A 15,925-nucleotide genomic window follows, 5' to 3' on the forward strand; every position below is an offset into this window, starting at 1 on the left:
TGAGGGGGAAAGTTGGGAAATAATGGGAGAGGAAGAAGAGGAAGAGGAAGCACCGGGGGCGACAACTGACGGACACAGTGTTTTTAGAAAGCATTACAGAACCCTCCTATCCCAGAACCCGGCGAGCCTTGAAAGTAGGAGAGCAAAGAACTCAAAGTCTAGGGCACTTGTCAGCACCCATAGGGATGACGCATGAGAGGGTGGAGATTCACTCCAGACAATGCTAATCTGAGAGGTTGTGTTCTAAAGCCTCTCTCTGTAAAGACTGAATAAAAAGCAGACGGTAAGAACATTCCTTGTCTTTGTATGTTCCTGGGCAACCAGCTGTGGGAGTTGCTGGCATCAGCCTGGCACCCACAGAGGACTGAGCATGTTCGTGGGCACAGAATGGTGACTACTGGGTTGGAGAAAACTGGGAGGCAGGGAGAATGGAATGGAGTAAGTGCAATATTTTGTTGCAGGTGCCACTGACACTGTGTGCAGTGTTGGTTGCCCCCATCTCAGAACAGGTGCTGGAGAGCTGGAAAAGGTGCAGAGAAAGTCAAGTGGCCAAGGATTTGTGGGATGTAAACACAGGAGCAGTCAATGACAACATTCCTAGAGTGTACATGTTAGAACATGGGGAGGGATGTCTGTCCAGCAAGCAGGTAAACTTCCTGGGGACGGACTTCCTCCGCATGTGACCAGAGGTGGGTGTGGCCTCACCTGTGCAGGTAATGACAAAAGCACAGGGCAGGCAGCCGTCTCTCTCTCTCTGCCATTTTCCTTCGATGAGGAAGCATCTAAGGATGCTCTCTTGGCTCCCAGCCAAGAGAGGAGATAAGGTCTATCTTGCAACAAGATAGATTCTAAGTGTATGTAACCTTTTTAAGCCTGTCTGCCTTCTGGGATCATATTGTGAACAGAACGTGAGTAAACTCTTTTATATTTTTATAAAGACTGTGTTGTGTCTTGTATTTTAAGAGGGAACAAAGGGGAAATTACCAGGGTAATTATTATAGAGGTTCTAGCGAACCTGTGCACACGTTACCGTTGCGAACTTAAAGGGGAATGTCTATAAACTCTGCTGATATTTTGGAAACTTGTTAGCACAAGTTGGATAAGGATATAATTCCACAATATATCCTCTCCTGCACCCCAGAACATTCCCACAGGATTGAGGTGACTTCTCAATGAGGAAACGCTAATAATGGTTTGGACTTTTAAAATGTCTGGGAGGGGGTGGGCATATGACAAGACTTTTCCACCCACCCAAGTAGAAATACTCACTGTTACAAACTGCACTGTTAAATTGCTCAGATTGGAATTATAGCATCTTAGGGTTGAAGCAGATTTTGGAAGTCATCAGGTCTAACCTGCTGCTCAATGTGTGCTCAACAACACTGAACAGATACATTAAAAAATGATTAAAAGGGTGTGTCTAGGGGACAGTAGTGGGTGGTAGTTGAAAGACAGAGCAGATGCCCTAAAACTAGCCTTCTGCTCTCAGGTATAGTGAAGGATGCCACCAGTTTTGAAGTAAGATTCAGCTGCCTGCTTATCTGACTTGTGTGCGTGTGAAACAGGATGAAGGGGCATTACACAGGTCCTGTAGGAATCACAGAGCCCCCAATACATGGCAGGATCTGACCTTCTCTGCTCCTAATTGCAACTCTTTGGGAACTTTTGCTGCTCCATCGTTGCATTCTGCATGCAAGCCCAAATCCCTCTACAGTAGCTGACTTAAAATCACAGTGGATGGGGTCATTCGTAATAATTCACTGGGGTTATTGTGTGGGCTGCCTGCTGGCTCCTTCACATTTATAAAGCTGCCAAACCTTTCGGCAACATTCACTGCATACAAATCACCCGAGTTAATTTGCACAAGGCACTTGGTTTCAGCTGAGGGCGGGATGAGGGCACCACGGTCTGTGCTTTGACCTGAACTTCAATAAATGTCATCGAGCAACTTTTACTGGCAACTTGGCCCCTTTTAAACAGCAGAGGAAACGGCCACTGAAGTTCCTTGGGGGGGGGGTGTAGGTAAAACTGGGAAAGGCAGTTAAAGAACTTGGACCAGGATCAGCAGGGGCTCAAGTCACACCTGACCCACTGAGTCATTTGCCCCCATTCAGCGATCATTTATTTTTTCAAACAGCCATACCCCAAATGCTTTGGGTGGCTTGCAGTCGCAAGTCTATTTGTTTAAAATATTCACCTCTAACTCTTCTTTAACTAAATAGGCCTTTGACTAAACGCACCTTTATCCCCTGCCTCCATTTCCCTCTCATTGGGGAGGGGGGGCTGATGTAGCCCAAACTGGAAGGAGACAGGAGTGGGGCGTCTGGGTTTCATTAAGCCCCCCACCCTGTTATTCCAGCACTGCAGTCTTGGGTGCAAAACCAGTAGGAATTCTGAGGCAAGTTTATGTCTGTCAGTGGTGCCTGGTTGGTGCCCGTTGAGCAGAAGGCAGGCAGACCAACAGTAGAGGGTGCCAAAGCCAAGGAGAGAGAGGGCCCCCCCAAGACTGCTTCCAAGGTGGAAGGCAGGCAGGCAGGCAGGCAGGCAGGTGAGAGCTGACTGAAGACAGGCTGAGGGTGGTGGGCCAGCCATCACTGATGACCAGTGTGGTGTGGTGGTCAGGGGTGAAGGAAGGCGTCGTGACACCCAGGGTGGGCGTCACTACGTAGGGTGCATGTGTGGTGTTGCTACGTACGACGCATGTGCTGTACGCAGCGATGCCGCACATGTGCTGTATAGCGGTTTGCCACCAGCACTGCCCCAGCGCCGTACAGATGGTGCTGGGATCCCTCCGGCGCTGTTACAGCCACAAATGGAGGATGCTGGCACCGTCTGTACGGCGCTGAAGCAGCGCCGGCGGCAAACCGCTATACAGTGCATGTGCGGCATTGCTACGTACAGCGCATGCGTGCCACGCCACACATACGCTGTATTTAGAGGTTTGCTGCCACCATCCGGAATCCTTTGCTCGCGGCACCGCGATGGCTGCTGTGTTGCTGCGAGGCCCCTCAGGGTGACCTCTTGTCACCCCCGCAGACATGGAACCTGGGGCGTCCCACCCCCAGGCCCCCCTGTTGCAACGCCACTGGTAGTGGTGAGGGTGTTGGACCTGGGTGAGCTTGGGCCAGGCACTGCCTCTCTGCCCTAACCTACGGTACTTCACAGGATTGTTGTGCGGATTAAATGAGGAGGGGGGAGACCCGTGCCCACCACCTTGAGCTCCTGAGAGGAAAATGCAGGATATAACTGCAACAAAGAAATAAAGAAATAAACCCTGTAATCTGTCCATCTACAGCCATATAAATTACATCATAATCATATTTGTGCACCCATCCATTATAAACTACCAAAATCATTGTTTAATAATGACACCAATCATTTCTCTTTTATTCAGTTTTATACAACCTAAATGCACAAGGCACTTGGCAGGGGGTTGGACTCGATGGCCCTTGTGGTCTCTTCCAACTCTATGATTCTATGATTCTAACCCCTAGTAGGTTCACGTATGGGCTTCAGGGGAGCCGTGAACCTGGCACACACAGAGAGATGTTTCCAATATAATAAAGTAAATTACATGCAAATATATTGTGCATGTGTTTATGTAGTGGGGCATAGGTTTCATCAGATTCTCAAAAGAGTCCCCTGACATAAGCATAACAATAACAGTTCACCCCTCTCTCCATTAATCCACATTTAGACATTCACTGCAACACACGTAACGCTCATCTGCTAGTAGCAATACTGGAGTCTAGGAACCCTATGGATGCTCTTCACGATGTCAACACAGTATCTCTTTTCTTCTCCAAATTTTAAACAAGAGGTAAGGAATTGGGTGTGGTGTGATGGATATAGTATCAGAACCCTGGGAGACCAGGGTTCAAGTTGCCCCCTCGCCAAACCCACCTCCCAGGGTTGTTGTGAAGATAATATGGAGCAGGAAGGAGCCATGTATATGGCACCTTGAGCTCCTTGAAGGAAAGAGGGGGTTAGAAATAAAAATAAATGCCATGGAATGGTTGGACGCAGGGGAATGGTGGGAGGACCCAGCTGGGGAACCCCCAAGGAAAGAAGACTTATAGCCTGGGGATTGGTGGTGGGACAACAATGAGTGGTTAGAGGGAGATGAGGTAGCAGACGGGGAGGAGCAGGTGTTGGAAGCTGAAGAGGCAACCGGGTTTCGTGAGATGGGAGAGTCCGTGGCGGAGGGCAGTCCAGAGAGAGTCAGGAGCGGAGGCTGGAGAGGAGGGAGGCCCAGAGGCAGAGAAGAGGCAGGCTGCTGAAGAAGCCAGGAGGTCATGCAGGCGCAGTCTCAAATTGCTTGCAGAAAACCCTAGAGAGGAGGCAAAGTGATGGCCTTCACTCTCAGCAAATGCTTTAGGAGAACAAGACAGACCAGAGAGGAGTAGCTGTGCTCATTAGGCCTGACACTCCTGTGCAGATCCTGTTTTTGCTAACAGTTAACTCCAATGTGCTTGGTGCGATTTACTGTGCGCTTGCTGCTGCCAAGAAACAAGCAGCCTGCACACCCAACTTCCAGCAGTCCCGGGCAGCAGGATCAACGATAGCACAGTATATCATTTCTCAACATATTGCCTCCTGCTCCCAATTTCTTCAGGAGAAAAAGCCAGTTTGGAGAGAGGGGGGTTGTTTTGGGGGAGCCCCCTCTGCCCCTGCCCGCCAGTCCCTCGGCGCTGGCTTGTGAGTGGGAGGGGTCTGCTGGGGGCCGGGCGAGGCTCTCCCTGGGGGCCGGAGATGGAGCCAAGCCAGGCGGCAGCGGCAGCAGCAGCCGCAGCTCCATCCGCCGCCGCCGCCGCGTCAGTTGCCTAAGTCTCTCCGCCCGCGCGGCGCGCTCCGTCCTCCCGGAGCCAGGCGGGCCCGGCGTCGGCGGAGGAGAGACGCGGCGCCTCGTCGGGGACGGCAGGGGACTCGCTCGCTTCAAGGTAAATGGCCGGGCTGGGCGCCTGGCTCTCTTCCTCCTCCTCCTCCTCCTCGGCCGGCCTCCTTCCCCTCGGGCCGAGACCCGCCTGGAGCGGCTCCCTGGCGAGGCCCCGCGCGAAGGACGGGACGGGCGCGGAGCTCTTTGTTTGCTGGCTGGCGGCGGGGGGAGGAAACGGGCACCGGAGAGACCCTTGCGCTGGGCGCCGCCGCCGCCGCCGCCTTCCCTCCTGGAAACTCAAGCCGAGCGCGGCGGCGGCGCCGTCTCTTCCAGGGGCCTCCGGGGCGCCGCGCGGGGGGCGAGCGGGGATTTCGCCGCGGGGCGAGCGGAGTTGGTGCCTTGGTCGCGCCCGCTGCCCCTTCCCGCTCCGCCCAGCGCAGCTTGCGGGGCGGACTGGTTTTGGCGGCGGGCGCCCCAGGGCAGCTTTGCGCGGGTGGGGGTGCAGGGGCTCGGGACGGGGCGCTCCCTCTCCCTCGGGGGGCTTCTTTGTGTCCGAAGAGGGCAGTCGCCACCGAAATCTGCCCCGTATTCCACGGGAAATACATTTTTGGAAGGGGGTAGTCCGTGATCTTACCAGGTTCATGAAGGGAAAAAAGGTTAGTAAAGTGTGAGGGGAGAGTTGAATAAGCAAACTCTCCCCACCCCTCTATAAATGTGCTTGGCCCCCTCTGGAGAACTCGGCACCAACTTCCCCTGATTCCTGCAGTCTTCTGTCTTGATTTTACTGCATAGAAGACTCAAGTGATCAGATGTTTAATTTGTCCAGACTTGGATTTGCTGAACTGCTTAGTTTTTGCTACATTGGAGAAGCTCATGAATGCGACTTTGTTTGTTTGCTTTTGCTTTAAAGGACATTCCTAACTTAGCTCAGGTGCAGGCAAATCCTTGAGGAGCCTTGTCCACAAAAGGCGTTATTCTAAGACTGAAATCTTAAGGAGAAGAGTTGCTTCTGGAAAAGCAGGCATGGGATCAGAGGGATAACTGGAAAGACGGGGGTCTGGGAGCAGATGAAGAAGAGTTCAGCATATATCCACTCAAGGCTGTCTCTGTCTTTGACAGGAGAGGGCTATTGAGGGCAACCAGCCATGATGGCTCTGCTCTGCTCCACTCCACAGAGGGAGGCAGTGATGCTTCCAAACACCAGTTTCAGGGAACCACAGGAAGCTGGAACCCCCCTTGTGGGTTTCCCACAGGCAACTAGATCCCCACTGTGAGAACAGGATGCTGTACTAGGCGGGCTGTTGGCCTGAAGCAGCTTCTTGGATTTCTTCTTCTTAGATTCTTCTTCTTCTATTTGACCCAGAGCACTGGAATATAGTCTTTTGGATCCAAAGCCCTGTGGAAGTATTCCGAGGCCCCCAGGGAGAGATTTGGGCTCCTTCTTCTTAAGCGACAGCACCACTCTCACCCAGTGCTGTACAGCAAGCCACTTTTAAAAGGTGGGCCTTTTGAAAAGGCAGCTGAGAGAAGTGTTTCTCCACCTCTCCTAATGCCAGACCCACTGAAGCTGAAGGGCAAGAGAGTCGGGAGGACAATCTGTAGGAAATATGTAATAATCTGTGGAACGTGCTGCTGCAAGATGCGGTGAGAGCAGCCAGCTTCAAATGGCTTTAGAAGGAGGTTAGAAAGGTGTGTGGAGGAGGGGAAGGCTGTCAGAGCCTCCCCCCCCCCCTGCACCTGAAAGCTGCTTGCTGGGACCCAGAATGGGAGAGCTGTTTCCCTCCTGCCCTGGCCATGGGCTTCCTGGAAGCATCTGATTGGTCCCTGTGGAAAGCAGGGTGCTGGCCAGCCAGGCCTTGGCTCTCTTCTGCTCTCTGCAAGTCATTTGGGGGATTCTTACTTTGTTTTATATGTACCCATTCCTCCAAGGAATATAGAATGGTGTGCATGACTCTTCCCCATCCACTTTAGCCACGTGGGATTGCAGGGGTTTGGATTGGGTGACCCTTGTGGTTCCTTCCAGCTCTACGCTTCTGTGAGGCAGATGGGTCAGTCAGGCTGAGAGATAGGGAATGCCCCAAAGGCCCCTGGTAACCTTAACAGCTTAGTGGGATTTGAATCTGGCCTCTCTTGTCTTAATTCAACACAGGTTAGATTTACAGCACAGTTCCTTACATGTTTACTCAGAAGTACGTCCCATTTGACTTAATGGGGCTCACTGCCAAGTAACTTTGCATAGGACTGTAGCCCAAAGCACAATGCAGTGCTTGGAAGTAAATCTCATTGATTTCGATGGGGCTTACTCCCATGGCTGTAATCCTAAACACAACCTAGACTCAGAGTGTAAAGCCTCAAGCTCTCTGCTTCTCCCAAAGATGTATGTTTACTCGAAAACATGCATAGGTTTCCACTTGGTCGTTTTTTGTGTGTGCACCTGCCATTTAAAGGAAACACTTTTTAATTTAAAAAATGCTTTCTATAGTTTTGATTGAGCAGATAAGACCAATAGTGGGTCCAGTGGCCAAGAAAGTGGTTTCTGCAGTGCTATAGAGGGAAGTGAGGGGCAGATGGGTCTCTTCCACCTGGAAGGGAGCCCGTCTAGGAGGAGGAACACACTGATCCTAAACCTCTGCTGCCTTGCAGAATATCTTCAAAAGAAGAAAAGGCTAAGGAGTAAACGCTACACAAATCTGGAGTGGAGTCCCTATGGTTGGATGGCGCCTTGTATGCCTTATTCCGGCAATTCCTTCAGCCAAGTTGGTGCTTTCCTTTGGACCACATGAGTGAGGCGGGGGGGGGGGCGTCTCTTGTCATCTGGCCAGCCCAGGACCTCCACACACACTGCCCAGGCTTGTGCCCCAGGGAGGTCACTTTGGGGCTGCTAATGCAGTGGTTTGACTTCACCCCCGGAGGCACACTCCATTGTCTCTGGAGACGGACGGATGCCAGCAACAACTCCATCAGTCCCATCAGGCATGGCCAATGGCCAGGGATGATGAGAGTTGTAGTTCAGCAATATCTGGAGGGCCAAAGGTTCCCCACACCTGGGCTAACCCAACTGGTAGTGTCTCACCTGGGTCTCAGGCAAAAAAGGCTATTCCCCAGGTGTACTTGGAGATCTGCCCTCTCTTCTGCACTTTTGTTTTTTGTGTTGATGAGGAATGGTCTGTTCATTTCCACTTTCTCTCCTTCCAACAGGGGGCAGCTGGAGCCACAGGAACCAGCCCTGTGTTACCCAAGGCGACAGGCGCACAGGGATCCGGCTGGCACTCCCTGTGCATGTACCACGTGCGTTTGCCTCCCTGCAGGAGGAGGTGGTGGGTTTCCCCCTGCTTGGCAGCCACAGCCCTCACTTCCCCACCCCAGTCATGGTGGGTCACCTGCAGTTGCAAGGAATGGAAGACAGCTTGAAAGAAAAGAACCGAGAAGGTTTGCTGGATAGCCCGGATTCGGGGCTGCCCCCCAGCCCTAGTCCACCTTTCTACTCCCTGTCTCCGGGCATCGTTGAAAATAGACCTGGAGGCAGCAGCGCTTCCACGGATACCCAGGGACATGGGCACAGGAAGGATGGCAAGGAGGGGAACGTGGTAAGAATTCATTTGCCACTTGGGTGTCTGAGTGCGCGTTACTGTGATTGCCCTGCTGTGTTTCGGAGAGCGGCCTCTTTGGAAATAATTCCAGCTTGCTTTATGATTAATAATTCCAGAACTTGCTTTATGCAGAGTCAGACTGACTGGCAGAGGCTCTCTAGGCCAGGGATTCCCCCCCAGCCCTCCCTGGAGATACCAGGGATTGAAGTGTTCTGCATGCAGAGCACGTGCTGGCGCTGACCGATGGCCTTTCCCACTGCATGCTTTATCTCAGGCTTGGGCAGTGATGTCCTTTTGTAGCCCCAAAAGCCTGACCAAGAGATCTGTGCGATTCCACAGCCTGCTGCCATAACACATTAACAGAGGGGCCTCTAAGTAAGACAGGTAACCTGAGTTCCTTCATCAATCCACAAAAGTTTCTCGCCATAAGCTTTTCTGGATACCCTACCAATATGTATTCTAGTTATAGTTTGCCAGCGGGCCAACAGAAGAAAAAATGTTTTCCTTTGCAGTGTCACCTAGACTTGATTTATACTCGCCACAGCTGATCAGGCAAGTGGATATGAACTGTCGTGTGTTGCATAGTTACTCAAAGTGGCATGGACAGAAATGCCAGCTTTTTAAGGAAAGGTAGATTATTTTGCTCTAGCAAAGAATAATGAGCTGTTGAAGTTTGTTTTCTAGAATGAATCACTCTGGAAGCCGATAATATCTTAGGGAGTGTTTTGCTGGTTGAACCACTAAGGAATAAATTAGAGGAGCAGTTTCAGAGCTGAGTTGCAGGTGTGGTGAAATTTCCTCGTTGCCAAGGCACCTAGAAATGTGATGCTGCTAGTTTCTATGAACTGAAGAGATTTGATTTAATTTTGCATAAGTTTGGCAGCTTTAGGAACAGGAATGTATTTTCCCTCCAGAGCAAGGGATGTTGCACACCTACAGTGCATGGTTACTTGGAAGTAAGTCTCATTGCATTTGGTGGGACTTACTCCCAGGTAAGTGCATGTAGGACCAGAGCAGTATTTCCCAACCTTGCGTCTCCAGCTGTTTTTGGATTACAACTTCCATCATGCTCAGCTACCAATACCAGGGATGATAGGAATTGTAGTCCAAAAGCAGCTAGAGACCCAGGTTTGGGAAACCCTGGATTAGACGCCTGTTTTGAGTTCTTGGTTGGAGATACATTCCATTGAATCCGCCAGGTAAGCGCTACCTATGCATGATTCTACAGGAACTCATAAAATCTGCATAGTGTGCTGCTGGATGTGGAAATTTGCTTCCTGAGATCATGAGCATCTATATTTTATAAGAAGTTTTCAGGTTTCTGGCCCTTAGTTGTGGAGATGGGCTTGTGGTGCAATCTCATAAACCAGAGCAGTCACTATACCAGATTTCCAAAGGTGAGTTATTCCTCTTGTTTTGCATTAATTGCCCAGAACTCTGTATTGGAGGAGCAGGATTACTTCCTGGTAAGTGATAAGGTAGAATTCAGCCTCCATGCTTTTCTTCTAGAAAGATCTAGAAACATGCTGGTATTTTCAAATGAAGATGAACATTTATGGTGGGGCCTCAAATATCCCAGAGAGGGGCAGGTGCTGTGCTGCTGACTGCCAGCGGCCTATGATGATCCTGAATCAGGGTGGTGCTGGAAATGAATCTAGAGCACCGTTACAGCTTTTTCTTTTCTTTTTTAAAGTTTGGCTGGAATTTTCAGTGGCATCAGCAAGTAGCTTTTTAAAAAGTAGGATGCTAGGCCTCATTGTCATGGAGGTAAAAAGCTGGAAGCGGTGTCATGTGAAGGCTTTGAGAGGCTAAGAACATAAAAAGAGTCCTGAGGAAAGCAGATGGAGAGGCGTTTTTCTCCCTTTCTCATAAAACTAGAATCTGGGGTCATCTTATTTATGCCATGTCACTTTCCACACACACAAAAATGTCATTGGCTGTTGGTCACGTCTTACCTGCTGATTTCTCGCTCATTGTTTCTTTGGGAAGGCCAGGACACTTAATGTGTGGCTCCCGGGTAGCACAGAGTCCAGGGCCTAAGCAGCTTTATAAGCAAGTTTTCAAACCAGTCCCTGACTTGTTTGTATGATTTTCTTTTTTTGCAGCTTCTTATCTCTCATGCAAAGTAGTTCTTTATTTAAACAAATTTGTTCTCTATTTTATTTATTTACTAGTAGCTTTGTACCCAGCTTTGCTCTGGAATTCTGAGGAACCAAAAAACCAGTGGAGTTTGGAAAGGTTCTGTCCTCCATCTTGGTTCAAAATGGCACCTGATGTTACCGAAGCATAAACCAAAACCTGCTCCTTGGTCCTCAGGGACCATCATGCAAAATTTGGTTACCATACCTTTAGTGTCCAAATGCACAGCAAATGAGCAGCTTTCCAAAATATATAGTAGTAGAGCATTGCATTTATACCACATCTTCCCTCCAAGGAGTTGATGTTGGTTGTGTTCAGCATAAGTCCTACTCAGAGTAGACAGATTCAGATTAATGGTGGGTAGCACTTAGCTGAATACAATCCATGGTTCTTCTCCCAGTTCTCCAGTTGATCCTCATAGCAACCCTGTGAGGCAGTTTAGGCCAAGAGACAGTGACTGGCCGCAGATCAGACCCAGTGATCTTCATGGCCGTTTGGAGATCTGAAGCCTGCTCTCCCAGGCCCTAACTATTACACAACACTGGCTAGTTAAACTTCACCTCCCCTAAAAAAACAACCCACCATTAATTGTAAGCCATTTATGAATGACTTGTGTGTGATGCTATAATCTAAGCAGCAGCCTTTGACTCACAGTCCAGTGAGCCTTCGATGCTGACTCAGAATCCGTGCCCAAGCAAGAAAAAGCCTTGCGGGGCAGAAAATCTGAAGCAATTTTCTGTGCCTGCTTCTGGAGAGCCTGGAAATTCAGCTGTGGGTGCCAGCGTACGCTCTATTCTTGGCTGCTGCCGCTGCCACAAGTCTCTCCTCACCCAACGCCAGGTGACAGCAGATAGGCATGGCAGGGGCGCCACTGTTTGGGTTTTGAAACAGCTTCTTCTGGCGTAAGCCCATGTGAAAATGGAGCCCAGGATCTCTTGCAGCAGTTGCTGCCTCTCATTTGCGCACGGCAGGTCTCAGCCGTTTGATTTTTTTCAGGTAATTTGTATGCCTTCTTTTCTATCAGTTGCAAATGGAATCTGCAACAAGTTGTAGAAGCCTGGAGGGACCCTGTTCAGTGTGCCAGCGATCCAGTCACGCCCTCTTCCAAAATGCTCCATTGCATTCTTAACCCCTTTTCATTTTCCTTCTCCCATCTCCCCCAAACTAGCACAGAGTCCTGTGTTCACTGAGCTTACTCCATTCTCATCAGACTGCCTTTTTTTTGCAGAGGGTTGGGTAAGTTCACCTGCTTAGGTTGCTGCCCTGTAAAATATTATTTCTGCTTTTGCAGACCATGAGTTTCTCTTGGGCATGCAGATTCCTCCCTCGTGTTTCTCAATAGCACCGTTTTTGCTGCAGCTCTGTTGGCACTCACCAGCTGAGTTCACTAGTAAAAGGCGTGTTGTATTCAGGGGGGCCAACAGTCTGGTTTAAAAACTACATCATAAAACAGACACTCTTCCAATATCACCGTTAAACAGGAGGAAGACTATCACAACAGATTTAGAATCATCAGAAATAAATCGGCTAAAAAGTCCCAATTCAACAACACATAAAACTCAAACACCTGCAGAAGCACCTGGGGCTTGGGTACCCATCTAAATACCAGAAAGAGGAGGAGCCAGAAGGAGGGAAAGCCAGAATTCTAAGGTCCACTGCAGAACATAGCCTATCGTTTGCTCTGTCTGCAAAGTGGCACTAGCTGTTTAAAACTAGGGCGAGAGGGTGCAGATTAGGTGACTTGGTTTGCCCACTGGTGGTCTGTAGGTTCTGTGGTCACTGTTGCCTAACAGTGAGTGTATCTTTTTTTTTTTTGCAATCTTAAGCATGTAAATCCTCCTGAAATCAGCGAGATTTATGCTCTAATCATTATGTTTAGGATTGTAGCCTTAATTCGGCTACTTTCATGGCACAGACCTTGCAAAATGAAAGATAGCCACTTTAATCCGCCATAAGGGTCAAGAGCTCTCTTTATATTCATTTATATATATTTGCATTTGGATTTTTATTTATTTTTTGTTTGTAGGAAGTTGTGTTTCTCTTTGTGTCTCTCTAAATGCAGAGAAGAAGGGCTCCTTCTGAAATGCAGAGAAGAAGGGCAGTATTCTGAAATTCTTTTGGCAACTCTGCTTACAAGCAAGAGAGAAAAGAAGATGTGGAGTGCCCCCACTTTTCTGGTGGTGCCATACTGTGCCTATGGGGTAACTGGGCACTGCCTGCAGCTCAACTGCCCCCCCCACCATGTGCCCTGCTGGTTCCTCCAGCCAGCTTCCCAGCCAGGGTATGGCCAAGCATTGCCTGCTAGCCACTGCAGCCTCCTCCAAGCAGTTTCTCCCAGCTTACCTGCTGCTCAGGCAGGACTCCATCCCATCTTTCCTCCTGAGTTAGAAGGAGTTCTGGAGTCTCCAGGCCAACAGCTGTGTCCTGTCCCAGCTGTTTCATATCTGGCTTATCAGGCCACTCTGCAGGGAGAGGAGGCCGCCTCTTGTCCTGCAGGTAGTTCATGCAGAGTTCAGACAGCATGCATTTAAAAAAAGAAAACATTAAATAAAAGCCACTCAATTTTCTGCTTAAATCCAGCACAAAAAGCAGAATGGCGTTTGAAACCCACCAGACACAATCCAAGGAGAAAAGACACCTGGCTCTTAAAAAAAGGTCTTCCCCAGGTAACAGGATCTTAACATAGTCACCCAGAAAGCCTCTTTGGGGAGGGCATTTCAGTCAGGGCACCACCACCAAAAAGGCTCTCACCTATTTAGTTGGGGAAACCAGGTCCAGGGCCTCTGATAATAACTCAGCACCTGAGCAAGCTTACACAGAAGGAGGCAACCTCAGAGGTAGCCTGCCTCCACAGTGGGCAGCAGTCAAATGCCATAGCTTCCTCCAGCAGGCTTTCCCCATGAATAGAAGAAGCTGCTTTGAGTCACACCACTGGCTCATTTAGCTCAGTATGGTCTCTGCTGGCTGGCCGCGTCTCTTCAGGGTTTCAGACAGGGCTTCTTCCCAGCCTTGTCCAGAGATGCCAGGGATGGAATATGGCACTAACTGCACGCAATGTGTGCCCTTTACCATGGAGACACAGCCTTGCAGTTTGCAGTTATTTTGATCCACATTTAAGAGCCCAGGGACTGTGAGATATTTAATGTGGGTGAGACTCCTGCCCAGAATTGAACAGGACCTTCTCCAAGTGAGTTTTTCAGCCTACTTGGCATAACCTTGCCTCTCTCTGACACTCCACTGCTAGATGACATATCAGACACTTCTAGAGTCTGATATGACACTCTTGGATCTTTTTACTTCTAAAGCAGCTCATAGTAGTGAAGCAATTTCTTGCTTGCATGATACAAGTCTCCACTGTGTGAGGAAACTGGATGCCTTGCTTATATAATGTATATTAATGTACATTAAATAGACATGAAGGCACCATGAGCCTCCAGGACCCATCTAAAAGGCTGTAGTTGTTCAGCATTTTACTTGTGCTTTCAGTGTTTATATGGGCAATTGCCTCAGAGCAACTACCAAGAATAAAAGTTGCATTGTGAAGAATCCTGGGGAATAGAGAAGAATTTAAATGTTTCTGAAAGTTATGGTGAAAGGCTTAAGTTGCATAAGAGTGAAAAATTTGAAATGCTTCTAAATGCTTCCACTTCATACTATAGGAAAATGAAGTGCAACTTTAATCCAATGTAAAAATATAAATTTGTAGTCAAAACAGATAAAATTGCAAATGTGATACAATGACAAACTGATTTGCCTATTCAGGTCAAAGTCTGATCAAAATCCATCTATGACCAAAAGATGACAACATTTTTTTTTCAGAGACCAGATGCATTTCAAACCAATTTATCTTCTTCAGTGGTCAGAAGAAAATTATTATATGCTACAGTGGTACAGTAGGGACGCGGGTGGCGCTGTGGGCTAAAGCCTCAACGCCTAGGGCTTGCCGATCGAAAGGTCGGCGGTTCGAATCCCCGCAGCGGGGTGCGCTCCCGCTGTTCGGTCCCAGCGCCTGCCCACCTAGCAGTTCGAAAGCACCCCCGGGTGCAAGTAGATAAATAGGTACCGCTTACCAGCGGGAAGGTAAACGGCGTTCCGTGTGCGGCTCTGGCTCGCCAGAGCAGCGTTGTCACGCTGGCCACGTGACCCGGAAGTGTCTGCGGACAGCGCTGGCCCCCGGCCTCTAGATGTGAGATGGGCGCACAAACCCCAGAGTCTGTCAAGACTGGCCCGTTCGGGCAGGGGTACCTTTACCTTTACCTTACAGTGGTACCTCAGGTTACAGATGCTTCAGGTTACAGACTCCACTAACCCAGAAATAGTATCTCGGGTTAAGAACTTTGCTTCAGGATAAGAACAGAAATCGCGCAGTGGCGGCAACGGGAGGCCCCATTAGTGGTACCTCAGGTTAAGAACAGTATCAGGTTAAGAACAGACCTCCAGAACAAATTAAGTTCTTAACCTGAGGTACCACTGTATTTGGCCACAGGGAATTGGTCCACTAGGTTAGTTTGAAACAATGTGGTGAGTTTGCCATTCGTCTAATGCAGGACCGTTGAAATTACTATGCACGTGTGGTGCTAATTAGTACAGGAAGTTGTATTATGGTGGCGAGATTGAAGCAGTGACTCCCTCTGTCTTTCCTGATTCTGTGTTCCAAACATGAATAAGGGTTGATGAGAAGTAAGACTTGATGTATTGCCTTCATCAGTATACACTGTCCAAGTGCAGAATACCAGTTTCTAGGAATTGTGGGAGGGCAGAGCGCTGTTGCACTTGGGTCCAGCTGGCACGTGTCCCACTGGCATCTGTTCAGCCATTGTGAGAAAAGGATGCTTGGACTAGAAAGGCCATTGGCTGATCCAACAGGCTTTCCTTATGTCTTAGAAGATGGCACAGACTTGGGCCACATCTTGCATTTAAAGCACTGTTATACTACTATTAAAAGTAGCAACTCATGGTAGCAGTCATGGCTTCTCTCAGAGCATCTGGGGCACTGTAGCTTGTGAAGGGTGCCAAGAGTTGCTAAGGAGACCCCTGTTCCCTATATAGCACTACAGTTCCCAGAGTGGTTTAGAAATCAATCTGACTTCCCAAGGTACTCTAGAAATTGTGGCTTTGTGTGGGGAGGCTCTCCTAACAACTCTTAGCACCTATAGCAATATATAGTTCCCAGGATGCTTTGGGGGCTGTTTAAAGTGGAACGAGAGTGCTTTAAATGTATGGTGTGGATGTGACCTTGTTCTCTGTTGTTGAAGAGGACAGTAGTTACTAGGATTGGTGGACAGAAATGACAACAGTGCAGATTTTGGCTAAACATTAG

At 49.1% G+C, this 15,925-nt stretch overlaps 1 protein-coding gene across 1 annotated transcript in view; it reads left to right on the forward strand.

The window, feature by feature from the left end:
* Nucleotides 1–4,850: 4,850 nt before the first annotated feature.
* The window catches only part of RFLNA (refilin A), a 37,057-nt gene continuing 25,982 nt past the window's right edge, over nucleotides 4,851–15,925 (forward strand). The window contains exons 1-2 of the mRNA XM_082203845.1: nucleotides 4,851–4,940; nucleotides 8,075–8,463. Coding sequence (XP_082059971.1) covers nucleotides 8,245–8,463 — 219 coding nt within the window. The 5' untranslated portion in view covers nucleotides 4,851–4,940; nucleotides 8,075–8,244. The remainder of the gene's footprint in view (nucleotides 4,941–8,074; nucleotides 8,464–15,925) is intronic.

The sequence above is a fragment of the Podarcis vaucheri genome (assembly GCF_965113315.1).
Source record: "Podarcis vaucheri genome assembly, chromosome: 16".
Taxonomy (NCBI): Eukaryota; Metazoa; Chordata; class Lepidosauria; order Squamata; family Lacertidae; genus Podarcis; species Podarcis vaucheri.